This window comes from Melampsora larici-populina (genome assembly GCF_000204055.1).
Source record: "Melampsora larici-populina 98AG31 unplaced genomic scaffold MELLAscaffold_14, whole genome shotgun sequence".
Lineage (NCBI taxonomy): Eukaryota > Fungi > Basidiomycota > Pucciniomycetes > Pucciniales > Melampsoraceae > Melampsora > Melampsora laricis-populina.
Genome location: NW_006768778.1, coordinates 1,225,823 through 1,252,734, shown reverse-complemented (window position 1 = coordinate 1,252,734; position 26,912 = coordinate 1,225,823). Strand labels below are relative to the sequence as shown.

The window sequence follows — 26,912 nt, the reverse complement described above, 5'->3', positions numbered from 1 at the left end:
CCCGACCAACCGATTATGGATTTCTTAACATCTGTTTTACTCAACTCGGACGTATTCTGTCACGACTCACAGCAATATTTCAAAGTCATGTCATCATCACTCCGGGTTCCACTGAAGCCTGAGTTTCATGTCTTGAGAGTGTTTTTTCATGACACTCACACCTGCGGTATTTTTAGACTCTTGTTGTGCAAGCTTCATAAACTTTTCAAAATTCCCTTGGTGTGATCCTCAGGGAATCAGGACACTTTATGAGCTACTCATGGTGGCCCGAGGCCTAGAATTGCAGATTTTTCCCGGCCCGGGCAGAGGAAGATGTGAAGGAGCACATGAGGGCGGCCACGACCGGCGCTGAGCTCATCCACTGGAAGGCTCCCCGCTCCTTTGACCATAACTGACAATACTGAATCTGTGAGAGCTTTGCACCATGTAAAACTTGAACCCTCTGGTATGACAGAATAGGGTTGTGGGCGGGAAATCAAAAAAGCTTGAGAACAATAAAAAAAGATCAAAATGATAAATACATAGAGAGATTTTTGTAAAGATGTATGTAGGATGTAGTTATACTATATACTTTTTAAGATCACAAAATGAAGAGATAATATTTCATGAGTTTTTTTGATTACAATTTTATTTGATAAGATTCTAGAGAGAGTGGGAACACAACACAACATTCAGGAAAGAGGTAAGTAAAATGTAAGGTTGAGGCCATGGCTTGACTCATTGGGGAGGTCTGTCAATTTCCCAATTTTGTTGCTCTTCCTGACTGAGTGGTTGTAAGTCATTACCTTTTGCCCATGTGACATTTGCCTTATCCCAGATTCCATTTTTTAAAATCTTCAAGCCAACCACGAGGTGTGTTCACTTAGGGCGCATTCACTTAAGGAATCTCTGACCAGAAATCACATTCTGTAAATTATTTAATGCAAAAATGAAACATGCACCACCAAATAGACACTTTAAAATCTGCAGAATGTGATTTCTCACCAGAAATTGATTAAGTGAACGTGCCCTGAGATTATCTAATGATTTAAAGACTGCGGTATGGTGATCATATTATGGTATAAATCAAAAAAAGTAATCGTAAGTAGTTTACCAAAGTTATTAGAAAAGTTCAGCACAAAAAAAAACTCAAATTGATGGAATCTGATCCATAGAAGCTCTTTAAGGCTCATAAATTGCACATTACATTATGATGAGGTGATTTTATTTCAAACAACATATTAATATCAATTTGAATTATTAGCAAAAGGATTGTGAAAGGAAAAGAAAGAAAAACATAAGAGAAAGTTGAAAATATAGGTATACAGGCTGGGAAATGGTGTTTAGGGTATTGATTGTAGGTTTATGGGTTTTGTAATGTTGGAAAATGAAAGAAAAGCATTATATTATACAGTAAAAATTTTAATCTTGATGGTTGATAAGGAGGAGCAAAAGCTATTAGGAACACTGTACTTTTTTGAAGTTGATAAAGAAGGGTTTTACGGGTAGTTTACATATGTAATGGTGGTATTAGTAATATTTAAGGTTGCCAAGAGGATTTTCCGGGATTTTTAAGGTTCAAGATGATGATGTAACATTACAGGAGCAAGAGAGTGTTAGCAATAGCTGTGTAAAGAGGAGAACATGTGTGAATTTTGTTTGAAAATGGAGGTTTTCAGCTTATTACATATGTCAAATGACGTCAGAATTGGATGGTGAATGGCTCATTCAACGTAGAAGCTCGGATTACATAAATTACAAGCTTTACACTACTAGTAACAGAGGTGAGGAAATAAATTTATAAGAGTAATAAGAAATTGGAGTGAACTTTGAATTTTATATTTACATGCATACATGTAACAACATTTACATACAAAAACCTTAACTTCACAACTCAATAACTCATCCATTACTCATCAGAAGTACTTGATATGGCACCAATTATTAAGAAGAATCACGAGCTCTATAAGATGCACTTTAGTAACCAAAAACTGGACATCATCTAAAAAAATCCACAACCTCAATAATAGGTTTTCAGCCAGATTACACGGGAAAGATCACCTGTAGTCATCATGAGAAGAACTGTGTAACATCTCATTACATTATTGATCACTTTTGGCTGTTTAAATGCATCATCTATTAGTAACAAAGTATTACATTGCATCATTAAATGGTTTTTAGGGGTTTTTGGTCAAAATTGATTGGTTCTTGAGGCCGTTGACCATTGTAAGAGTTGTTACACATCAATATATATACTCATGGATGATTTTGGGATTGCTGTTCCACTTTCTGCATCTTATACCTTTGTTTTAGTGTTATAAATCATCATTTATTTAATACATTTGTACTAAGTTCACTTAAATCTGCCCCTTCAAAGTAAAGAGAAATTTATTTACATGTGTTAAAGATTATAAGGCTACATTTGCCTGGGCTTTATTAATGTGATGTACCTTACAGTCAAGTGCATTTTGTTGCCACAAAATGGGTTAATGCAATTAAAACCCCAAATTTCAATTTTAGTCAATAATGTACATTTTAATGCATATCACGTTTGGAAGTCATCAACATTGACCTTAATTATGCATTTGAAAAAACTTGACTTGATCTTTGAGGCAAAGTGAGGGACTTGTGCAACTCTGACAGATTTAGTGAATACTTTGATCTCTCTCAGAAACAATTCAAAAGATCATGTTCAAATCACACTATCATCCAAGAAGAAGTTTGAACATCATTTTTTCTTGTTCTGATGAAGATGACTGTTTAGAGGTTTAAGGACGTAAACTTCTTTGTCTTCATCTTCAGACAACAATGTATGGCTAATCCTTGCTTTTAGAAAAATTGAGACACGGTTTGTGTAGATGAATGAGTCAAGGGGAGTGGGAGAGTGGTGTGATGAGACAAGGTTTAAGATCAATGACCAAGTTGAAAAGGTCAACTTTGGGTGGGATCAAGGTAAACCCATCTGATAATGCACCATTTCAGCAATATAATTGACTGTAGAGTCAATTATTTTTAAGTGCATCATTGGTGCATTATTGAGTGTTTAAATTGATCAAAATTGTGGATTAAAAGGCTGCCAAAGAACTATTTTTTTAATGTGCATTGAATAAGAAATTTGATGTGTTTTTGGTTTAAGGTGCATTAAAATTCACCAGCCAAACATACCTAAGTCTCCTTTGAGAATGACACTTACAAAAGTATTGCTAGTAATTGATATTGTTTTGTGGACTTTTTGCACTTAAAACTGGAATAATACTTAATAAAAGTATTGAGAACTTTTCTCTGGTGTCTATTATCTTTTTCTCTGTTATCACAAAGTGGTCAGCAAGTGCCCTTGTGCTTGTTTCTTTGAATAAGGCAGTCTTTAGACAACATCCAATGTTCATATTTTAGTAGATTAAACCTTCTTAGGTGTTGTAAAGCTCTTGTTGAGCTTTAAATACTACAGCAGGGACTCACATATTTGGGTGGGTGCCTGGTGATCACAAGAATCAAGTAGCCTTATGTTGTTGTTCTCACTACAAGTAATTATTGTGGAGTGAAGATGGGATGGATACTTCAAATTTGGTGTGTATGTTATTAGGCTGTAGTGAATTTGACTTGGGGGTGGGACTTGTGTCTGAGACTGGAAGTTACAGAAAGGATCATCTGAGGGATATTCTAGGGAGCCACTGCAAGGATATGTATGTAGTTATCCTTGGGTTGGACCCAAGTTCACTGAGTGCATGAGGTGGTTTGAGTATTCAACTTTTAAAAGTGGGAATTGCATTGATGGTTTGGTCTTAAGTTTTCTGTGACAGCTGAATCTATCAAGTGTGATCAAGAGATACCAGCCTGGTACCAGGTGTGAAAGGTCAAAAAAATTGAAATAAAATAAGCCACAAAACCCGTCATCATTGTTTGGTCCAAGAATTGGAGCCTGTGTGAAGCGCAAAAATTTTTTGCGCAGAACTTGGAGTGGAAAGTGCAGAATTTCATGCACATCTGTACTGACAGCTCTCACAGAGCACTGTATGAAGTGGCAAGGTGGCTTCTTCAAACATGTTTCATCCTAACAAGAGTGTTGGGTGACAAAAATGAGACCAACTTAGAACGTTGGGTAAACAACAAAAGAGATAGGAAACACAAGAAACAAGGCCTATCAGTGTTTTTGAAAGACCCCATGTTGATTCTTGACAAAAGGTCAAAAGGTTCAAGACACACAGGAAAAAAGAAGGAAGGTGGTTTCATTGATAACCAATGCTCTGATGCACAATCCAACAGTGACTCTGATGTTCACACACTTGTTTGGAGTCCTTGTGTTCAAAATATAAGAATGATTATAATTTCTTTGTTACTACTGTCTAGTTTGTCTTACACTTTTGGTGTCTTATCTTGGTCAATCTGAGATTGGATAGACAGATCTAAGCAGATCTACCTTGAAGCAAAATCAATTGTTGTTGAAGTATCATCATTTCCTAATCAATAGTTCAAGTCAATCAAAGTATTGAACAATTATCAAGATCAAAGTTTTGAATGGTTTCATTTGTTATCTTTTGAGACGTTGATGATTCAGCAAACACTTTCTTTCAAGATTTCATCAGAAATAGCCTTGTTTCTCAATTATTCCAGGTGGACGCTGTTGACATGATCCATGTAATACAAAGTCTGTCAAGATCAAATTGAGATCCGTACTGATCATAATTAGTGTTCTTTAATTTCAATCTGCTTTAACACAATCAGAGAGCAGCTGGCAATTTGTGCTGAAAGTTTGTTGGATTGGCAAGAAGTAGCTCATCTTGATTTTTTTGCTGGATAATACATGTGGTTGGAATGATCCACATTGGGCATAGCTTCAAACGGCCTTTCTGCTTTGGAATGCTGAAACCAATTGTGCACACTATATCTACCCTGTGTGTTCCCCTGTATATTGCACAATTTCCGCACTTTCAAGGCTCCAATGCTCTTGATTGGTCAACAGCCAAAAATCATCCATCATTAACATCAGAAACCAATTACTTCAATCAATCATCACCATGTCAAAATTAACTCTGCTATTCATTGATAATGTCACTGGTTATTCTAAAATGTGGTAGGCAGTAAAATATCCTTTAATTGCTTCTAAACCAACCAGTCTGGCACTTTAATTGACTTTCACAGTTTCTTCTGGACACCGGTATCTACCATTCAGGTGTCCAACAGCAATAGCCACACGGGTAGGAGCCATGTGAGTATTCATAAACTATTGGGCCAACTCTTCACTAAAAGGTGAAGTGCAGATAATAACAAAGTCTCCACTGGGACAGGGTATACCCAAGTGAAGAGTATATTCATTTGACAAATGATTTAAGGCCAGCGGGGTGGATAGATTATTCCTCTAAGTATGTTACTCTGAACTCTGGTTGATCTTGCACTCAAAAGCCAACAGTATCTTAGTATTTCAAGGTTCAGAGGTGCTGTGGGGTACTTTAGACTCTTTGAAGAGGAACCCTTGGTATATTTCAATCTTGTTCTCTTAGCTATTGACCCCACAAGCCCAGAACACCACTTGGGGTTTGCAATAAACTTGATAAAGTAGAACTATGATAATCAAGAGAACCACAATATCACTATAGTCTATATTCTTGGTAAAGAATCAGGTATGATGTGATGATTTGTTTTTGGATGATGCGAAGTTGGTTTCTCTTCCAAAGTGTGGAGAAAAAGGTTTCATATATCCAAGACCTAGGCGTCAACTCGTGGTTGGCGCTTAAGTTTGATTTTCTTTGGTTTAGGTTCAACTTTGCTATTTAAGTTGTAGTTAAGTCTTGTTATTCAAGTGACTCTTGATACCAAACCATGAGGTGTAATTGTTATGGCTTTAGGCAAGTTAAATATATTTAAATGTGTGTTTGTTAGTCGGATCCTTGGTGCTGTACACAGGGCTCAGGGCTGGCAAGCCAGCACTGGAGGAAAATTACCATACCCAACTGTATCTGGTAGACCAAGCATACTGTTGATTAATCCAGATATGCAATGAGGGTAGAGAAAGGGTTATACAGCACAATATCCAGTACTGCACAGGTATGGTAAAGTTACTGTGCCTGTAATCTGGTACTGGGGATCCTGGGTGGGTATCCAGTGTGGTACCGGATGCTGGGTACACAGGAACCATATCTTGACTCACAATACCTCAATTAAGGCTCCCAGGTATAGTACCTGTCATCTGGATATGATTACCAAAGTACAGTAATGACATGTTAAGATACAATACAAGACAGCACTGATACTGTAGCTGTATCTGTGACAGACTTGCTACTAAACATGGTATAGGTGATACAGCTTTCTTTATTGGTTGTGAAGAGATTTCAAATTTGAAAGCTTAACTCCTCATAACCAGCTTCAAGCTTCAAATAATGTAGTTGATTCCATAAACTACCTCATTATTGTCTACATATATATTATTTGGTATGGCATTCAAGAAACCAACTGATACTAAGGGCACGTTCACTTAAGGAATTTCTGACCAGAAACCACATTCTGTAAATTTTTTGATGCAAAAATGAAACATGCACCACCAAATGGACACTTTAAATTTTTCAGAATGTGATTTCTCATCAGAAATTGACTAAGTGAATGCGCCCTAAGGCATCACATAGCACCACACTACACTGTGCTACTAGCCACTGATAGATTAGTTGAGCCACCATTGGATAGCCTCTCCTGGAAGTTTCCAAGGAAGATCAAATGAGTCTCAGAAACTGATAACCAATTCTTACATCTGAATGACTTTTTGGATCCATTCAAGAAGTTTGACACACTGGCATTTGAGTGCTAGGCAACTTTTGCGGCTCTCCCTTGGTCAGTGCCAGTGTTTTTGTTCTCTTGCTTCAATGTGTTGCCAACACCTGCTCATCTCCTACCCATGCTTTAAATTTTTGCTGGAGCATTTAAGCACATCTGAGTGAAGAAATTCTTAGCTCACATAAACACGCTCTAGCACCTCTTACTATGTTTTTGGAATCCACTTCTTTATACTACATATCATATGTAATGCACCGACCTGGACCCAGCCCAATGATTCTGGGCTGGACCGGGCCCGACCCCCCTTCTAGACCAGGCTGACCCGGTCTGCTAGCCCCAATGCTAAGATTGACCCAAAACCCCCCAAAAAACATAAATATTGGAGTTTTGTTTTTCTTTTCTTTTGTCACCTTTTCTATAGCTATCTACTACAACAAAGGACCAAAAAAACATCTTTTATATATGATATTTGAAGAAATTAAGACAATTTTGGTGAAATTTGAGACCCTCTGCACCAAAACTTGCCCCCAAACCATATGAGCGGGCCGGACCGGGCCAACCCGGCTCCACTCAAAGTTGAGCCAAGACCCGCTCGACCCGGTCCTGGTCCCGGTACCAGACCGGGTTTTCCGGACCAGGTCGATGCATTAATCATATGGTATTTGCAAATTGGGGGCCTATGAGAACTTCTTAACAGTGTGAAGCAAACTTTGGCTGACAATTTTTTGTTGAGGTAGGATTTTTGATAGCAGGAAAGGGATCAGAAAAGATTCTGTTTTTGATGAAATGCCACACTATCTTACATTCCACTCATAGTGTAGCTTGGCTACTACTGGTTGAACTCTTTGGCTTTTTCTCTAGTCAAATACATGTCCAGCTATAATAACACAGGCCTCAGAGGTAACATAATAGATAGAAGTAAAGGCCAAAAATATTGAAAACATTAACAGGACCTTTACAGGAAAATGTATTCAAATCATTCCAGAACAGCAGAGCCCTTACAAGAGAGCTTTCTTCCCAATCTTAGCAATACTTTTTCGTTGCCTCAGTGCCTGTGTGAGTTTCTTATCTTCCAAAACTTCAAAATGGTTCCAAAAGTCTGCATAAAATTTATCTTGTGAATCTTGATGAAGGAATTCAGAGAACAGTGTGACTTGATATTTGGGTGTTGGATTATTTTCATTCAGAAATGTGTGGATCCCACGGCAAAAGTCCTTGATTGACAAAGGTGGAAAACCTGATTTTTGTGAATGTGAAGTTCTTATGAATTTAATTGTTTTCATGAAGTCCATTTCCCATTGGTGAATAAACGCAGCCACCCTATTATTTTCCTTTACCAAAATATTGCTCTCAGGTTCACCATTTACCAAAAGAATTTGCTCCGAATCACTCCTTGGGTAATCAAGAAATGTTGGCCATTGGACATCTTCAGCTTTCTTTCTTATATCAAGAGATTTTTTTTCCCAGTCATCCCATACTGACCCAGCCTGCTTCTGGTTGGTGCTGGTGTATGGATAACCTTTCGAATAATCACCCTCAAATGTTTCAGAAACATGCCGTTTTAACATACAAAGCCTTGCTTTTGAATGACACATAAAAGTTTTCAAGGCATCATCTTCATGAATTACCAAAAGATTCCTGGCCAATGTTGATAGTCCCGAGACTGTGAGCTGTCGGCTCATGAGGTTTGTTGTTTCACCTTGTGGTGATTTGATCTTTGAACCCAATTGTGCAATATGGTAGGTTGCATCTGTATGCCACACAATAAATCAGGCTAGTTTCTCTTTATTGGAGCAAGTTCCTTCTTCCACACACCACTGGTTATAACATTTCAAGATGTATGCTGTCATATGTTTTATATTCTCCCAAATTCTCAAGGTTGGATTGCAAGAAACAACAAAATACACAAATGGCAGTACTAAATTTGGTGTCCACATTTGTTTTGCTGCCTCCCAAGTAGGATAATTTGTTTGTTTTGTCTGTGGTTGATATTTTATTTTCATGGTTGTGAGGAGATCTTTTGTGAAATGATACGCAGCAGCTGAACACATTTTGTCTGGATTGTGCGAGTAAAATGTTTGAATATTAATTCCTTGCATCCTTTTCACAGAAGTACATGTAAGTTTTGGATTATTGGCCAGTTTTGTTTTGCCTTTGTATGCATATTTCTCTTTGCTTTCCCAACTATATGGTGACATTTTTTTCAAAGGTTTAGGTGGCATTTGGAGGACATGAGGTTGGAATTTCTGATTGATCCCCTTGGGATCTTTCTTGGGAGTCTGGTCAGTCCTTGCCTGTTTGAGTTGAATTTGATCAGCCTCTATGGCACAATTTCCATCAATCATATTTTGGATATGAGATGTGGAACCCTTAGATCTTGACCACTCAGAAACCTGGTTGCCTTTTGAAACAGGCTTGGGAAATTCTAATTTGCCTTTGGGAAGTGCTCCTTGACTCTCTATTGCACCAATAGGTAAGGGTTTTTTTACTTTGGTTCCAACAGAATCATATCTGTTTTGCATCTTGTCTTTATCAAATGATCTATGAGCTTGTTTTGGAAAGTACTCATCAAGTGCTTGGTGACCCAAAACCAAATTGCCTGCTTCTTTATTTTGATTTCCTGTAATTTTCTGACGTTTGCTAGAGCCTATCATCAGATTGTCTGTACTCATATTTGAATTTGCAGGAGTGCACTTTAGGCCATGATTCCCATCACTCATATTTTGTACGTAAGATTCTGAACCTTGAGAGCTCAACAAATTTGAAATCAGGCGGCTTTTGGACCTTGGTCTTTGTTGTCCTACTTGAGCTCTGTTGATTTCTCCATTATTCTTTACTGGGCCAACAGTTATGTGTGTTTCAATATCTGGAGTAGCATATGGAGAGATTTTGTGTATATTTCTTCCATTATGGAATCTATGAGCCTGTTTTGGAAAATACCAATTGTGTGGTTGATATGCCAAGTCCACAACATCTTCATGTTGCTTTTGATCTGTTAAAGTCTTCTGATGTTTGCCAATGTATTCTTTCCTTTGTACTTCTCTGGTGCCAGTCTGGAGTGAGGAGACAGCATCCTGAATTTCATCAACATTCAATTTTGAAATTTTTGGTAAGCTTGGGTTCATAGATATGGCCACATCAGCTGAGATACTCAATGTCACTATCACAAAATTGCCAAAGCTTATCATTTTATGCAGTATAATTTGGGTGAAAGGTTTTGATTGAAAACTCTATCAAGTGAGACTCTTTGTATATTGGAGGGGGTTGAGGTGAGGATGATAAAGTACCAAGCATCACTATACATTGTCTGCAGGTGTGCATGATCCTGATCAATAGCTCCCCTATATGTCATGATATCAAATCTCACTTACATTGAAATTGTAACAAGTCTGGTATCATGTACAACCAATTACAACTGATTGGAACCACTTGCCAGCTTTTATGTAATTTTACTATCACCCATTACTATTTTTTTGACTACCCTTGTTCGTAGTAGCGACTGCCTTATATTGTTGTTAGAGTACAGTTGTGATCATCATATATTGGTAGTCCAATCAGAGCAGTAGCATTGGTTGTTCAAAAAGCAATATTAATCAAATATATATGAATAATAAGATTACCAGGATTTCACCAAGAATGTGAAGTGAATGAAGTCCTAGATAAATCAAATAGAAGAGAAAAGATGGGCATTGAATCAGCTAGAACTGTTATGGACACACAGATGACTCATGGGAGCCACTGAACAATCCACTACAATCTTATCATTCAGCTGAATTGATTGCTAAGTTTGATTGACACTCTCTCAAGGCAGTGGAAGAACAAAATTGGGGGTAAGGTTTTTTACCTACACAGTACTTCATATGGCCCTGGGAGGGCAGGGATGCAAAGAGAGAGCCCAGGTCCAAAGGGGGGATAGTGTTAGGGTTAGATCACATATCATATTCTGTGACACTCCAATCCCGCAGTCTACAATGGGAGACACACACCATATTATACCCCATTTTCCTCATGATACAAGAACTAGCATAGCTGGCTCTCAACTTTTCCTTTAAAACCCTACCTTGGGCCCTGATATGAAGGCTGATTTTGTTGCTGCAGTATTGACTAAATAGGATAGAGAGGTGTCTGATACTTCATTAGTAATGGCTGGGAGCCCTGGTAATTTCTTGCAAGCTAAGTTGATTGTGATCCAGATTGACTTTGAGCTAAAATGATGGTGAAATCCTTATCTCAGTTACCTGTAGTATGCCTGGCAAGAAAAGGGCCATGTGCTAGCTCTGCTGAGCACCTTTCTGTAATACTAACATTTGACAATCTCAATCAGGCCACACCTCCTAACCAGACTAACCATTTGCAGCTTGTCATAAACAAATAGATAGAGCCATCAAAAGAAGAGTTATACTGTAGGAGAGATCAGGCAGAGAGACATAGAGGTCAAAATAATTTATTTGTTAGCAGAGGAAAGCATGGTCCTTTCAGATAAGTCATGTGGCATCATCACTCTAAACAATTACAATGTCAAACTGTGCTGCAAAATAGCTGTCTGATCCATGCTGATATGGGATGGTCAAACCAATAGGAACTTTCCTTACCAACACTAGGAGCACTGTTAAGGAATGCTCCTAAAATTATCCACACAGTACCATGCCCTCCTTTCAAACCCCTAGCAACCCCTCACCACATTTGGATTGAATCAGGTTGCCAGATTTCAACTTTTGCAATAGCAGGGGTAAATTTGCCCAAATTTGCCTAGAATACCATGAACTTTTGCCTCCAAGCCCTTCATTTTTTTGAAAGTTCAATCTCTAAAAATGTGCTTTTAAGTTAGGGTGTTCCAATAGTATTTTCAAAATTTATCATTTTCAAGTAGCATTTTGATATAGGGACAGTTACATTTCAGGCATACATATTTCCAACTTGAACCTTGCTAATTTAAGTGTGGTGAGAGCTTGAGACTATCTAATAACAGATTTAGTGATGTAGAACAAATTAAATGCAGTCAACTCTTGATATAAGCAAGCCCCATGCATGCATATCATGATCCAATGTGTGATTTTTTGGTATACAGTCAACTCCCTCTAATTACATACAGCTTGGCGGGTGGTTTTTTCATGCACTTGAAGAAATATGCACTTATAGACCTCATTTTGGCTGGAGAACCCCTTTTTGGCGGCAAAAAATCCTATGCACATAGAGAATTATGCACTTACAGGGATATCAACTTAGAGGGAGTGGACTGCATGTGTTTGCTCTGCTAATATCAGATGTTTTGAAGCATAATGCTTAATGCATGAAATTGGTGCAAATGCCCTAATATACTTTTATTTCAAGATTTCTCTGTGTATCTCACGGGAAAAAAGAGGTGATTTTCTTGTTGTAAAACTCATTGTATTTAACACAGTTGATGAGCCAAAATGTATCAGGCCAGCATTATTTGTGCATTATTTATGTGTTTTGGCTCAGAAACTGCATTCAGTGTAATCCCCACAGGAAACTCCCTCTTTTTTCCACCATGTAAATATCTGTGAGGCACGTTGACATGCACAAATGGAGAGTTTTGAAATAAAACTTGAAGTGTTTTGGTTGGATTGGGACTGAGATTGTTGTTGAGCACCCTTTGTGCTTTGTGATTTGTTCAAAGGATTTGCAGAATCCTTTGTTGTCAGCAGGGGTCAACTGACTTTCAACCTCCCAGGTGATAAGGGGAAGATGTGCTTGTTATGGCACCTCTTTGATGGGTTGTTACCGGGTCTAAGGAAAGTCTTGTGTGTGCACGTCAATGTGCTACAAGGATATTTACATGGTGTTCCTGTTTCTGCCAACCTACTGCTCATCCTTGCCCTATACACATAAGTAAAATATTCAAGTCAGAAAAGGACCAAAATCAAATTATGCTTAGTTTGCAATCATTCATTGCTGAATTTCAGCTCATCATATTTGTCAATGGTTATCATGATTATATCATGATGACTTTAATGAACAGTTTCTATATCTCATGAAGTACATTTAATGGGTACAAATTGATTGGTCTTCTAAAACTGAAAACTGGAAATTGTCATATAAAAGATTCTCTGTTGAAAATTATTGCATTAGCAGTGTACAAACCTACTACCCACCATCAAAACCCATGTCAAAAACCCATGAAAACCCATGAAAACCCAACTTCTTGGGTTCTTTTGACAGGTGTTTTCACATGGATTTAAATCAGCTAGATCACCCATCAATTTGAAAAAGGGGGAGTTCAATACGGACTCAGTCCTACTCAGTCTCCACTACCCCTTCCCCTTCCTTGCCAATTTAAAACATCCAAATAAAGCAAGCTTTTTATATCAAAGATACATCACAATTGATTTGACTTGATTCAATTTGATTTGATTCATGTTCTTCTTACATCACAATTGATCTGATTTAATTTACTTCTTGTTCTTGAATACTTTTGTTTCTTCTCTGATGTGTGTCTCTTCTATGACTATGTTCAATCCAATCAGATTAAATACATTAAATTAGCGGTGTACAAACCTACAACCCAACATGAAAACCCCTTGAAAAACCCCATGAAAACCCAACTTCTTTTTGGGTTTTTTTCATGGGTTTTTTCGATGTGTCGCCCTGGAATGGTTTGAACGCCCCAACCCCTCTCACCCCCATCACATCCTAAAATGTGCCTCGAGTCACAAGACACGGGCAGCTCCTACCATCACTTGATGCCTTGATTTTACTTCACATCGCTAGTCTTGCATCCACCACCACCAGACCTCATCCATAGCAGTACACAAACATCTCAAACCAACCTAATAAAACCTATGGCAAACCAATTGATTTTGAGTTTTTAGCGCTAAGAAATCCAAAAATCAATTGGGTTGCCATGGGTTTTATTAGGTCAGGTTGAGATGTTTGTGTACTGCTATTGGACTCACAATTTTTGGCATGTGAGCTCCAAGAATTAAGTACCTTTATGTTGTTTTTTTACTTCTCAGCTTCACCTCACCATAGAGATGGTTAAGCTTCTTGTATATCATTCTTCATGAAATGGTACATATTTTATTACCACACACACTGCACCATCAACATATTTACCTTGGATTGAAAAATCTGAGGTATCCTTGGATCCCAACCCTTAGACAGAACCTTCCTGAGGTTTGGATTGGAGGTACATAGTTATCAATGAAAAAGAATACCTTGGAACAAGCCCTCCGACAAAGTCTGTCCAAGGATTTGCCTCGGATCCATCTCAACCCAAGGCATCTATGTTGGCAGTGCTGGTGTACACTGAAAGGAAGGGTTCCAAATTTGTTATGTAATGTTGGTCATTTGCTGCTTCCAAAATTTCATTTGAGGTATTTTAGGTGGTCTTTGGTCATTTACTTGAGAACACAAGGCTTGTTTTTTGCATTTTTAACACATCACTCAAGCTGTGCAGGAGTGACTGTTGGTCATGAAACTTATATTCAGACAGCACAATCGCACGAAGAACCGCATTCTTGAAGCTTGACATTTTCTACGATGAGGTGAAGCAACAAAGTGAAAACAACAACATAAGAGGACATACTTCTTGGAGCTCACACGCCAAAAATCACGAGTCCGATGTGCCTTTTCAACCCGAGACCTCCTCATTTGCAGCGCCAGTGCTGCTTAACAAGTCCGAGGTGGTTCTTGGATGAAGTTGGTTCCAAGGAGATGTTTTTGAGTTTGGTCATCATGTCCGTCCTCAACACAGCAAAACGTAAAAGTAAGCCTCAACCATCTCGCTATGAGAGTGATGGAATGGTGATACGTAAGACCATAAGAGCGCGCGCCGTTGTAGGTATGTAGGGCGAATCAAGCTCGTCGATGAAGCACTGGTGGTCATGAAGGGCGGGATGTTTGATGAATGATGAGGTCAAGTTCTATGGACTCGAACAGACAATTGATCGTTCGTCAAAACTTTTGTCAGTGATGGTTTGAAGAGACCAATTGGGTCAAACAGGGTCACAGAAGGGAAGGAAACAAGGGAAATGTTCAACTTGTTTTAAGGCTGCGGAGTGTTTTGAGTGTCAAAGTGATTTTCCTGTATTTCAACAGAAAACCTTTTGCTTCGGACTGTATTGACTCACTTCTTCAGCTCCACACTTTCAGATTTGGATGAACTTTAAAGTTTTTCAACAATCGAACACTTCACTAGCAATCCTACCTCACGATTCGAACATTCTAATATCATTCGATTAACTTACACCATCAACTCAGCCAACACTTCGAATTAAGAAACCATGGGAGGATCAAAGACTCCACCTACACCTACTTCTCCTAAAGGAATCCCATCACAAGTTAAGCAACACAATCAGAACTTCATTAAAAACATCAATATTCATGATTTCTTTTTTATTAGGTTAATCAAAATTTACCTTTAACAGAAGAACAAATTGAAATTTTAAAAACTTTTAGATCTGAATTAATTTCAGAAGGTCATCTTCCAGAAGGAGAAACATTAGGAACAGATGATGAAACACTAATGTAAGAACCTTCCCCCAAGAAAAACCTTATGTTTATTAAAATCATTCATTTAATTTTTAACGATTCGATGATTTTTTTTTTGGTTTCTGGTATAGACGATTCTTGAGAGCTAGAAAATTTAATTTAATTCAATCTAAACGAATGATCACACAATGTTTACAATGGAGACATCAAGTTGAAGGAATTGGAATTGATGAATTGTATAGAGATATGGACCCATTTAATTTTTCACAAAAAGAACACGTTTTTAAACATTGGCCAATGTATTATCATCGAGTAAGTATAATCCTTCACACAACAAAATCATTCATCTTATTGACCATCTTTGGTTTCTGTTTTAATAAAGACAGATAAGATTGGACGACCAATCAGTATTCAAAGATTCGGTTCACTTGATCTAAATAAATTATATTCAGTAGTAGATAAAGAATCTCATTTTAGATCGATTATTGTGAATTGTGAAGCACTCACACGAGAAGTTTTACCGGCTTGTACTTACAAAAAACTTTTAAATGAATATCCTTCATCAGAAGTTCCTAAAGAATTTCCTCCGGAGTTTGTTAAGGTCACTAATGCGTTTTGTATTGTTGATCTTAAAGGCTTTACTCTTAGTCAATTCTGGCAAGTAAGTTTCTTTTCGTTCAATTTGGATGGATTCTAGAGTACCTTGGATACGTGATATATGATTTCTCATTGGTTTTTACTTTTTGGTTTGGTAGATTAAAAGTATTGCTAGGATTTGTTTTGGTATCTCTCAAGATTATTATCCAGAAACGTAAGCCGAGCTCTCTTAAATCTCAACAAAAGAAACCATTCAAGTTGATCACAATCCATTTTCTCGAATAATAAAACACAGAATGGGATATTTAGCCATCATAAATGCACCCTACACATTTGCCACGATCTTTAAAGCGATTCAACCATGGTTATCAAAAGAAACGATTTCGAAAATCAATATTTTAGGTGATAATTATATTTCAACATTACTTGAACATATAGAAGAAGAAGATTTACCAAGTTATTTAGGTGGTAAATGTGATTGTGATCCAAAAGATTTAGGTAATTGTGAAAAGAATGATATTGGATTTGAGAAATCACCTTGGTTAAAGTTTAGGGATTGGAAACAACAAAGTTGGTTAAAATTTAATCTAAATGATCAACATTCCACCAATAAGAAAGATTCGAGTGAAATCGAAAGACCGATACAGAAAACTAAGAAAGAAGAAGAAGATGAGGTTCAGTTGGATGGAGAAATGACACAGGATGGTGCTTTGATTGTGAATACGAATAAAAAATCACATGAAACTGTGGGTTCTAATCCAAAACCGGTGACTCCACCGAGAGTTGAACCAAATACAAATACAATCACCAAGCCTGAAGGTCCTAATTCGATTCATCTTCCTGCTTCTACTGGATCTACTAATGATACAGTCAACGGAAATGAAACTTCTACTGGGTCACTGTTTACTGCCAAATCTGATCTTCCTTCTTCTTCAGAAGAATCAAAACCTTGAGAAATTACTTTTTGGGGCTTTCTTTTTGAATGATTTTGTTTTATTAACATTTTTTTGTTTCGTTTTTGTTTTCTTTGTAATGATTGAAGAAAACTTTTCAACTCGTTTATTTTAGACATTTTTTTACTTTTTTTTGATGTTCTTTTCTTAAGGTTAAGAAGGTTAGGTTAAATTGTGAATGTGTAGATTTTTCTTTTGAACTCTTTCTTCTCTCTTTTTATCCATACCATGAACATTTATATTAAGAAAAAAAGATTATATAAGAGTTACTATTCTGATTTTGTTTAATTTTACTATTAGTGAAGGGTGTTATTGTCATGTTTTTTTTCATATCGATTTTGATTTTTTTTGTTGAGTTTTTTTGATTCAACTTTTTCTTGTTTGTGCAATCAAAGTCTTTGTAGCTTTTTGATATACATATATACATTGATGATGAAAATAAGGATGAACAGTGAAGGTGGTAAAGATAAGGGTGATTTATCTGTGACGGTTTTTAAAGAGTGTTTGAGGATTTACATGGTCTGTTTAGAAAGTTTGATATTTCATAGGAAAATGGATGGAGGCATCTCACATGACAGCTATGCAGAGTGATGGTTCAAACATTGCCGCTCGGAAATTGATATGTTATCTGTTACAATTTGAGTCAGACCTGTTAAAGGTGATGTATGCTAGTTTGCAAAAAGACGTCAACATGCCAAACCAGGCTTGTGGACGTGGCCGTAGTGAATGGTATGAAGCTGAGGTCCAACTTGAAAATCGCGGGCGGAGAAAAATTGCAGTGCTGTCTAACATAATTCCAAGGCAATCATGCCCTGTTACAAAGCCAGACCTGTTGAAGGGGATGTATCCTTTTGGTGAGCGCTTGCGCAAAAGGAGCAGAGTCTGAAAATGGATGGTAACATTCCGAACCAGGCTTGAGGATGTGGCCGCTGTGAAGATATAAAGCTGACACTGAGGTCCAACTTAAAAATTGGGTGGGGAGAAGATACCAATCGTCTGACCTGTTTGAGAGATACCCGTTGAATATTGTAAAAAGCTTTGTTATTGAGTGTGCCACATGCTTCACAAAGCACAGTTCCAACTGCAGCAAGACACAAAACTGGCAGAGCCATATAAAAAAGAGTACATGAATCTTTGGCACATAAATGGGCTGAGAATAAGTCCAAATTCTTTCCATAGTCTCAACTTTCCTTCATTTTTTTCTTCTGTGGCAAACTTAAGCCTTGCAAGATTTGAATTACCCTAGAATCCATTTAGTAGTGTTATCCATGTCTTCTTCCAAGATGGCAAAGTGCTTCTGGTTTATCTTGATCCAGCCCTTACTGCAGCCAAGTATCTATACTCCTTTAGTTCATGGTATGGAGATTAAATCCATGGAGGCGTCTGTTTCAGGGACTGCAGATATTCCAGAAAGCAGTGAGTCATCACATCTCAAAAAACCCATTCCAAGAGGTGTTAACTGATCTTCAAAATTGAATTATTTTTGTACAGTTGAATGGGAGAAAGCAAGAGACATAAGACAACAGCTTGATGACGGAAAATTTTGCAATATACACTATTTGACTGATCAACAATGTCAGTATGTTGACACATTTTGGGATGGATGTGAGTAATCTAAAATGCTTCAAGAATAGAATATGCATGATACATGATCAGAAAGAATCTGATTCAGACTAATTTTAACTGCCAGATTTTGCCAGCCTCAAAGAGGATGCAAAAGATCAAGAGACTGTTTTGGATTCGTCAACGGCAGAGGCAAGGGAATTTTTGAAAAAACATCCACCAAAGAAACCAGAACTGGGAAAGAGAAAAGGCCAGGCAAAGAGTATTGATAATGATAGTATTGAGATTGCATGGAGTGGGCTGAAAGAAAAGGCTTTGTTTTTACAGGAACAACAAACTTGTGAGTAGTCCGAGAGCTTCCCAGAGGAGCTCATCTGACCTCATTTTCCCTCCCAGACATATCCAAACATGCTTTGAAGTGTCCCGGAGATTTTGTAATAGCAACAAATGAGTTACTTCTAACAGGAAAGGATAAGTGGGAAGTTATGATCAAAGATATGATAGGTAGAATCAACTCTGTGGAAAGCCCCCTTCCATACTTGCAAATTCTAAGAGAAATTGCTTCCACACAAGATATAACACCCAAGGTGCGCCAAGCTATTGAAGCCTATGCAATAAAGGTGAAAGGCACAGCACCTTTTCCATTTGGAATTCAAAAATGGTTTTTAAAATTGGGAAACACAGTCTAATGTTCCATAACGCTTTGTCAAGAGCTGGTGTTGTATATTTGTAAATTCTTGATCATCAGGCTCTAGATTATCATGCAGAGCTTCCTGTATTGGTAGAGTATAGGATGTGGAGTTTGTAGCTCTATGTTGTAGTCCCTTTTCTCTTTATTCCTTTGTCTGGAGGATCTCTTTTCTCTCTCCCCCTTATGGTGTTTTTCTCATGTTCATATATTGCAGTACAGGTCCAACTGTCCTTGAAGATCCTATTTTCCCTCTTTCTGTATCTTGATGCCTCTCTTGGGTTGATGAATGGTGGTACAGGGTTTTTCTGAACATGGCCTTGGCACTGTTTTCAGCTGCTACGGAAAAATCAGAATTAGGAAAGTTTTCCATATCACTCAATCTTTCACTTGCCTCCATGCTATTGTGGCTTTCCTGCAAAGCATCCTGGAAAAAAACTTACACACATGCTTTGGAAACATCATTAAATTAGTTGTGACAACTTCATAACATTCTTGGTGTCATCTGCTTTGCTCAATTGCTAGACAGCAAAGTGCTTGGACCCAAGGACAGCAGCGAACATTGACAAAACCACAACAAGATAAGCAAGACTAGTGTAAGGATGCAATGAGGGGTAAATCACCATAACATGGATTTCAAAGCATTGCCAGTGGCTCTTTTGTCAAGCAACATAAAGAACCGGAATCTCTGGACTACAAAGTCTCTCTCATTGGAATGTGTGGGTATCTATGAGCGCTTGTACAAAAAGTACAAAGTTTACAAATATACGGCAACATGCCAAACCAGGATTGTGGATGTGGCTGGATGGTATGAAGCCGAGGTCCAACTTGAGAATTGTGTGCAGAGAAAAAATGCAGTGCCGAATGATAGGATTCAAGATGATGATACCCTGTGACGGAGACAGACCTGTTGAAGGGGATGTATTTTTTCTGTGAGTGCATGTGCAAAAATAGCAAAGTTTGGAAATAGATAGGAACATGCCAAACCAGGCTTGTGTGTGGTTTTGGTGGATGGTACAAAGCTGAGATCCAGCTTGAAAATCATATGCAAAGAAAAATTGCAGTATTCAAAAGCGCTGATGCCCTGTTATGGATCCAGACCTGTTGAAGGGGATATGTCCTATCTGTGGGCGCTTGTGCACAAAGTGCAAAGTTTGGAAATAGATGGCAACATTCCAAACCAGGCTTGTGGATGTGGCTGCAGTGGAAGATATGAAGCTGGAGTCCAACTTCAAAATGAGGTGGGGAGAAGATACCAATCATCTGACCTATTTGAGATATACCCTACAAATATTGCAAAGAATCTTTGTTATTGAGTGTGACACATGCTATACCAAACGTAGCTCCAACTGCAGCAAGACACATAACTGGCGGGGACATATAAAAAAGGAGGATATGATTCTTTGGCATATAAATTGGCTGAAGATAAGTCCAAATTCTTCCCCTTGTCTCAACTTTCCTTCATTTTTTCCTCCTGTGGCAAACATAAGCCTTGCAAGATTCAAGAGACCTTATACATTAAGTAGTGTTATCCATGTCTTTTTCCAAAATGGCAAAGTGCTTCTGGTTTATCTTGATGCACCCAATACTCCATCCAAGTATCTATACTCCGTTAGTTCATGGTATGGAGATCAAATCTATTGAGGCGTCTGTTTCAGGGACCACAGATGTCCCAGAAAGTGGTGAGTGATCACATATCTAGGCATAACCCATTCCAAGAGGTGTTGACTGATCTTCAACATTGAATTAATTCCAAACAGCTGAATGGGCAAAAGCAAGAAACATAAGACAACAGCTCGCTGACGGAAAATTTTGCAATGTACAACAATTGACAGATCGACAATGTCAGTATGTTGACACATTTTGGGAAGGATGTGAGTAATCTAGAAGGTTTCAAGAATAATCATCATACATGATGAGAGAGAATCTGATTCAGACTGATTTCACCTGCCAGATTTTGCCCGCCTCAAACAGGATTCAACAGATCAAGAGCTTGTTATAGCATCGGCAATGGAACAGGCAATCGAATTTTTGAAAAAGCATCCACCAAAGAGACCGGCGAAAAACCGGGCAGATAGTATTGATAATGATGGGGTGGAGATTGAACGGAGTAGACTGAAAGAACAGGCTTTCTTCTTAAAGAAACAACAAGCTTGTGAGTAGTCCAAGAGTTTTGCAGAGGAGATATGATCAAAGAACTCAGAGGAGCGCATCCGACCTCATTTTCACTTCCAGACAGACATGATCATTTTTTAATGTGCCCGGAAGATTTTGTAATAGCAACAAACGAGTTACTTTTGACAGACAAGGATAAGTGGGAAGATATGGTGGAAGATATGATAGGTAAAATTGACCCTGCAGAGGTTCCCCTTCCATATTTGCAAATCTTAAGAGAAATTGCTTTCACACAAGATATAACACCTGAGGTGCGGGAAGCCATTGAAGCCTATGCAATCGTGATGAAAGGCACAGCGCCTTTTCCATTTGGAATTCAAAGATGGTTTGTAAAATTGGAAAACTAGAAGAACTCAGTCTAATGTCTCGTTACTCTTTGTTAAGAGCTGGTGTTGTATTTGTAAATTCTTGATCATCATGCTCTAGATGATCATACTTAGAGCTTCCTGACATGGTGTAGTAGAGAGTACAGACATACATGGAGTTCATAGCTTCAAGTTCTAGTCCCTTTCTTCTGTATTTCTTTGTGTCGAAGATCTTCTCTCTCTCCCTTTTGGTGTTTTTCTCAGCTTCATACATTGTGGTGCAGGTGCAAGCTCTTCTTGGGTCGATCAATGCTACCATAAGGCTTATGTGACCGGTTGCGTAGCCATACCTGTCAAAGGTGATGTAGCCTGGGTGTGAGCGCTTGTTCAAAAAGTACAAAGTTTACTATGACGGCAGTGAATGATATGAAACGGTGAGGTCCGACTTGAAAATCACGGGCGGAGAAAAATTGCAGTGCTGTCTAACAGAATTCAAAAGCAATCATGCCCTGTTACAAAACCAGACTTGTTGAAGGGGATGTATCCTTTCCGTGAGCGCTTGTGCAAAAATAGCAAAGTTTGGAATAGATGACAACATGACAAACCAGGCCTGTGGGTCAGGTGTGGCCACTGGGAAAGATATAAAGCTGAAATTCAACTTCAAAAACAGGTAAGGAGAATATACCAATCATCCTACATATTTTGAGAGATACCCTTCAGATATTGCAAAAAAGCTTTGTGATTGAGTGTGCCACATGTTTCACAAAGCGCCGCTCCGAGTCCAACTGCAGCAAGACACAAAACTGGCAGAGTAGTACATATGAAAAAAAGAGTATATGAATCTTTTGGCATATCAAATTGAAATGGGGTGAGAATAAGTTCAAATTCTTTCCCTTATCTCAACTTATCTTCATTTTTTCCTTCTGTGGCAAACTTAATCATCGCAAGATTTTAAATACCTTACCCACTAAGTATTGTTATATATCCATGTCTTTTTCCAAAATGAAGAAGTGCTTCCGGTTTATCTTGATCCAGCCAATACTTCAGCCAAGTACCTATACTCCTTTAGTTCATGGTATGAATATCAGATCCATTGAGGCGTCTGTTTCAGGGACCGCAGATATCCCAGAAAGTGGTGAGTGATCACATCTCTAAACATTTCCATTTCAAGAGTTGTTGAATAATCTTGAACATTGATATATTTTCAAACAGTTGAATGGGAGAAAGCAACAAACATAAGACAACAGCTTGCTGACGGAAAATTTCGCAATATACACTATTTGACTGATCAACAATGTCAGTATGTTGACACATTTTGGGAAGGATGTGAGTAATCTAAAAAGCGTCAACAATAACCATGATACATGATCGCAGAGAATCTGATCCAGGCTAATTTTACCTGCCAGATTTTGCCAGACTCGAAGATGATACAAAAGATCAAGAGGCTGTTATGGATTCGACAATGGAACAGGTAAGGTTATTTTTGACAGAACATCCACCAAAGAGACCAGAAATGGGAAAGACAGAAGGCCAAGCAGAGAGTATCAATGATGATAGTGTTGAGATCCAACGGAGTAGGCTGAAAGAAAAGGCTTTGTTTTTAAAGGAACAACAAGCTTGTGAGTAGTCTGAGAGCTTCTCAGAGAAGATAAGATCCAAGAACTCAAAGGAGCTGATCCGACCTCATTATTCCTTCCAGACATAGCTAAACATTATTTAAAGTGTCCTGAAGATTTTGTAATAGCAACAAATGAGTTACTTTTAACAGGAAAGCATAAGTGGGAAGATATGATCAAAGATATGATAGGTAGAATCAACTCTGCAGAAAGCCCCCTTCCATATTTGCAAATCTTAAGAGGAATCGCTTTCACACAAGATATAACACCCAAAGTGCGCCAAGCCATTGAAGCCTATGTGATAAAGATGAGAGGCACAGCACCTTTTCCATTTGGAATTCAAAGATGGTTTTTAAAATTGGAAAACACAGTCTAATATGCTATGATCCTTTGTTAAGAGCTGGTGTTGTATCTTTGTAAATTCTTGATCATCAGGCTCTGAATTATCACGCAGAGCTTCCTGTAATGGTAGAGTATAGAGTACAGGTGTACATGGAGTTTATAGCTTTAACTAGTTCTACTCCCTTTTCTGTTTATTGTTTTGTCTAGAGGATCTCTTCCCTCTCTCCCTTTTGGTGTTTTTCTCAGCTTTATATATTGTGATGCAGGTCCAACTGGCCTTGATGGTCCCATTTTCCCTCTATCTGTATCTTGGTGCCTTTCTTGGGTTGATCCATGGTGGTAGAGGGTTTTCTTGAATACAAACTTGGAAAAATCTACTTCTGATGTCAGCTAAAAAGATATCAAAATCAGTTATAAAGGTTTCTATATCACTCAATCTTCCATTTGTCTCCATGCTGTTGTCACTATCCAGCAAAGAGTTCAGGGAAAATTCCTACACATATGTTTTGAAAATATTATTAAATCAGTTGTGACAACTTCCTAATCACAAGGATCAAAAAAACCCTTCTCACTCACACATTTTGGCAATTTGACCAAAAATTTGGAAACTTATGATTGAAGATTGGTGAACCTTGCCCATTTGGTGGCCCCTTGATAATGTGCACACCTAAATCGACTTTCAGGCAGAAATGAGGCAGTCAGCATATGCACACAATGAAAATACCTTTTTTGAGATTTATGGATTTCATCAGAAATGGTGGATGGAGTCAAGTGGAGATGGTTAAAGAGATAAGAAATCAATGCAACAACAGATGAAGCAAAACATTTGAAGGAGCTGTATATTGGAACCATGACTTCCATCATCAATATCTGGTTTGATAAATCTGTTTTTACTTCTCTTGAATATTTTGTAGCTCAAAAGCTAAATTATGAGTTCTTGAGGTGGTAGAATTGATTGACATCCCAAAGATTATCCAAGTTAACTGAGTTCCTCCTCAAACCACACATGATGTCCTTCAGAGCTTGTTGTGTAACATGTCTGTGGTTGGCAGATCATGTGACAAGCTACAAAGATTATTGGGCATTGTAATCAAAATGATTTGGGATTTTAATAATAACCTTGGTATAAACCCAGCAATTAGCAAACTCAAAGTTGATGAAAATTGAATACCAAAAAGTTCAAATTCTACTGGATCAACAAAATCTACATACATGGTACAAGAGAGAGAGGTTTCATGAGGAGACTACTTCTAATACATCTTCCTCTGACTTCTTACATTTACTTGAATCCATCCATATCCTGTAATGGCAAACAAAAGAGTTGACTGTAACTTTGAAATGTGTGTGAAATCTTTGAGACTTTGACATCTGGCTTCTTCAAGTCTATACATCCTTTGACCCAACTGATCAACTCATACCTCAGCTGAAAATATGTCCTTAAACCAGCAAGGGACTTACATCCAAAGTTGAAAAAATGATATGACACTGGTCAAATGATTCAACAACTGGTCTTCAGTGGTTGTGGAGGTACTTGGAAAAGATACTTTTTTGAATACTAACAAGATAAGCCTGATGTTCCATACACTCATCAATCCAAATGACTTTAATATACAAATTTGAACCATGAAAGACTTGAAAAATCCCCTTCCAATCTCATATTGTTTTTTAGCCATTTGCTGTGACAGCTGGTATGTATGGTCCAGCAAGATGACTCAGTTGAATTTGGTGATGAAGGTGAATAGAGGGACTTAGTTAAGGTTGATTCTGGCCCGTCTCAAGGCCTCGGGCTGACTTGGTTGCCTAGTGACACCCGGGTCGCTACGGGGCATGACCTGGCCCCAGCTCCTGCCTTGAAGAACCCATGAACAAAGCCGGGCTTCCGTCGGACATCTCAAAGTACACCCGAGCCCCACGGTGTGTACGGTACAGAAGTGGACTTGATGATGAGCCAGGAATCCAGGATGGCGCCAGAAAATCATGTCCTCAGGATTATCAAAGTATAATTTCTGGCGTTCCCGCGAAAAACGTGCTCTGAAGCTCTAGACCACTAATCTAATATGATTTACAACTACATATAGAATTAGAAGGACGAACGTGGCTTTGAATTTGAGACTAGGGAGTCGGATGAATTCCAAAGCGAAGGCGAGCGAGCGATGATGCGAAGAGACCAAGCGTGCTTTCGAGCGTTCCTACTTTGGAAAAGAAGATGACTCGGGAAAAAGATGAGAGACGAGAAGCTCAAACGATGAGGGGAAAAGAGATGATTACACATTGTAGAGTAGAGATGAAGAGAGAGAGAGAAGGATCGAAGTGATAATTGAACTTCGATCGTTTTAGTGACCAATCTCTAATTTCTTTCTTTGATGAAGGTTGTACTATGAAATCATCGCCAAGGAGCAAGAGATTGATGAGAAAGAATGAAGAACCTAAAGCTGACTAAGCAAGAAGAGATGAAGACTAAGTTTATCGATCAACCAGCAAAAGGAGACTTTCTGTTACAATCGAGTTCGAAGTGAAGACAAATTTAGAAAACTAGCTATTCAAAACAAAGAAAGATTTGATTTTACTACTTTTTAAAGAATCGAATAAGAATCGATTCTTTAACTTGAAACCTTCACAAAAGAATTACCATTTACAACTAAATCAGTTCATCAAACATTTAAGAAGTCAACTTGACTTTCTTTCTTTCTTTCTTTCTTTCTTAAACTGGCTTGAGGTCAGCTATACATATCACATCCATTTTGATTTCTTCACATACATACCATCTTTAAAACTGTTCTTGACTTTTTAGTACTGATTCAGAATCAGATCTTAAAACGGTTTGCAAAAAAACTAGCAAAATCTTCAGATACAATCTCACTCACATATCAAAGTAGTCTAGACTTTGACCATCGATTTTTCTTTTATCCTCAAGCTCAGAAATCAGAATAGCAAGCAATCTGAAATTGATTCAAGTTTTCAATATCGGTAAATCTTGAAAAATCATCTTTACACCAACACAAGAACCAAGCTACTTCAAGATCCAGTGTAAGTGATTTCGATTCGGTTTTCCTTCAAGTCACTATTCACCCCGCATCAACCAGGATTAGAATGAATCTTCAAATTGATAGAGATGATAGTTTTATGTACACATCATCGAACTTCAGTATAAACACAACCCAATCAGTCTACATACTTCATCCTTACCCTCATCACCGTGGGCTACCCTAGTGATGGAAGAGTTCTACATTGACTGCAGATTGATGATTTTAACGATAGGCGAAATGTAGTTGATTTTACATAATATGCTTACGCCTTTGCTTCTTCTACTTCTTTACCTGACAGTTTTTAGCTACAAGCTACAAACCTAGGTGTATAAACTTGACAAACTATTCAAGATCGAGTAAGTCAAGATTCTTCATCATTTCTATGTGGGTCATTCTACTTATAATTTTTCTTGACCTCTGCTTTTCTTTTCGAATCCCATTGTGATCTTTTG

General features: G+C 38.0%; 5 protein-coding genes across 5 annotated transcripts; 4 read left to right on the top strand and 1 right to left on the bottom strand.

Moving 5' to 3' along the window:
• Positions 1–7,739: 7,739 nt before the first annotated feature.
• On the bottom strand, positions 7,740–10,140 carry MELLADRAFT_62458 (uncharacterized protein; the record flags this gene model as incomplete). The annotated part of the gene is made up of 3 exons (XM_007408925.1): positions 7,740–8,491; positions 8,555–9,901; positions 10,113–10,140. 3 exons carry the CDS (start codon positions 10,138–10,140, stop codon positions 7,740–7,742), a joined length of 2,127 nt encoding a protein of 708 aa, XP_007408987.1.
• A 5,187-nt stretch (positions 10,141–15,327) lies between these two features.
• Positions 15,328–16,316, top strand: MELLADRAFT_28365 (uncharacterized protein; the record flags this gene model as incomplete). The annotated part of the gene is made up of 4 exons (XM_007409002.1): positions 15,328–15,507; positions 15,578–15,856; positions 15,951–16,006; positions 16,088–16,316. Coding segments are annotated over 4 exons (744 nt in total), but the record flags the coding sequence as incomplete, so codon positions are not given.
• A 1,697-nt stretch (positions 16,317–18,013) lies between these two features.
• Positions 18,014–18,997, top strand: MELLADRAFT_105684 (uncharacterized protein; the record flags this gene model as incomplete). The annotated part of the gene is made up of 4 exons (XM_007409003.1): positions 18,014–18,161; positions 18,237–18,350; positions 18,436–18,648; positions 18,705–18,997. The coding sequence occupies 4 exons, from the start codon at positions 18,014–18,016 to the stop codon at positions 18,995–18,997; spliced, it is 768 nt and encodes a 255-aa protein (XP_007409065.1).
• A 1,533-nt stretch (positions 18,998–20,530) lies between these two features.
• Positions 20,531–21,518, top strand: MELLADRAFT_124154 (uncharacterized protein; the record flags this gene model as incomplete). Its single annotated transcript, XM_007409004.1, has 4 exons — positions 20,531–20,678; positions 20,757–20,870; positions 20,951–21,151; positions 21,232–21,518. The coding sequence occupies 4 exons, from the start codon at positions 20,531–20,533 to the stop codon at positions 21,516–21,518; spliced, it is 750 nt and encodes a 249-aa protein (XP_007409066.1).
• A 945-nt stretch (positions 21,519–22,463) lies between these two features.
• MELLADRAFT_124153 (uncharacterized protein) lies at positions 22,464–23,468 on the top strand (the record flags this gene model as incomplete). The annotated part of the gene is made up of 4 exons (XM_007409005.1): positions 22,464–22,611; positions 22,689–22,802; positions 22,883–23,095; positions 23,176–23,468. 4 exons carry the CDS (start codon positions 22,464–22,466, stop codon positions 23,466–23,468), a joined length of 768 nt encoding a protein of 255 aa, XP_007409067.1.
• Positions 23,469–26,912: the final 3,444 nt, after the last annotated feature.